Genomic DNA, 977 nt, shown 5'->3' on the forward strand with positions numbered 1-977 from the left:
CCAACTTCTGGTGACTAGCTAAGATCTTAAGTCTGAAGCCCTAGGGGCAGGATGGGACCCTGGGGAGAAGAGTAGTATGAGGCTTGTCACAGCCAAGGTCTGTGTCCCGTTTTCCATGTACTTGGTGAATGGGGACCTGTGTTTGGCATGTGACCTGCGGTAGGGTGTGCTGGGCTCATCCACCTTCATGAGTCCGTAGTCCTTGCCCAATGGGTGGTATGTGGCCAAGATATTCATCTCATCCCAGTGTTGGGACTTCTTCCTGGATTGGGAGAATCATGGAGAGGAGTGTCCTGAGTTCCCCTCCAGAACTCTAGTGCTTCCTTTCTCTTGTCAGCCCCCAGCCCAAGAGATCTTGAGAACACTAAGCTGGGAGTTGGTTTCTAGTATGAAGGATTCCAAGTCCAAAACAGACAACCTGGGCAAGTTAAACTCTTTTATCTCAGCTTTCTCAACTGAAGTTGGTCCATTCCCTTCAGCTTCAAATCCCTTGATCCTTCAATTTCCCTCACTCCTTTTTTGGACCTCATCTTCCAGGAGTCCTCAGGGAGTCACCCTCTTCCCTCTCTGCCTATTCCCTCTCCCACGTGGCACGCACAGTTCTTAAGGAATCCCTCCTCTCCCATCTCATCCCAACCTCTTTTTATCCCTTTCTCTTCCCCATCTCTCCGCTCCTCCCGTCTGCCCCCTTACTTCTCCCCAATGGGGACTCTCTGCACCATAATGGTGCTGGTGTTCTTCAGGATGCCCCGGGGCCGCTCATCAGTGGAGCTGGAGACTGAACATGGGCTGAGCTCCCCGGAGTGCAAGCTGGATTCGGACAAATGCAGGCTAGCGGCAGGCCCCTCCTGAGTGTCGGGCGCCGTCACGTGCAGGCCACCACCCCCTCCTGTGGCCCCCACAGCCTCCTGCTTCTCCATCGTGCCCCTCCCCGAAGCCGGGGGCCGCCCTCAGCTGCCCCGCCCCGCCCCTCCGCC

At 55.9% G+C, this 977-nt stretch overlaps 1 protein-coding gene across 1 annotated transcript in view; it reads left to right on the forward strand.

The window, feature by feature from the left end:
* Positions 1-723: 723 nt before the first annotated feature.
* The window catches only part of NEURL4 (neuralized E3 ubiquitin protein ligase 4), a 23,952-nt gene continuing 23,698 nt past the window's right edge, over positions 724-977 (forward strand). Inside the window, exon 1 of the mRNA XM_044675232.1 lies at positions 724-841. Within this exon, the coding sequence (XP_044531167.1) occupies positions 724-841 (118 nt within the window). The remainder of the gene's footprint in view (positions 842-977) is intronic.

The sequence above is a fragment of the Gracilinanus agilis genome, chromosome 4 (genome assembly GCF_016433145.1).
Source record: "Gracilinanus agilis isolate LMUSP501 chromosome 4, AgileGrace, whole genome shotgun sequence".
NCBI classification, from domain to species: Eukaryota; Metazoa; Chordata; class Mammalia; order Didelphimorphia; family Didelphidae; genus Gracilinanus; species Gracilinanus agilis.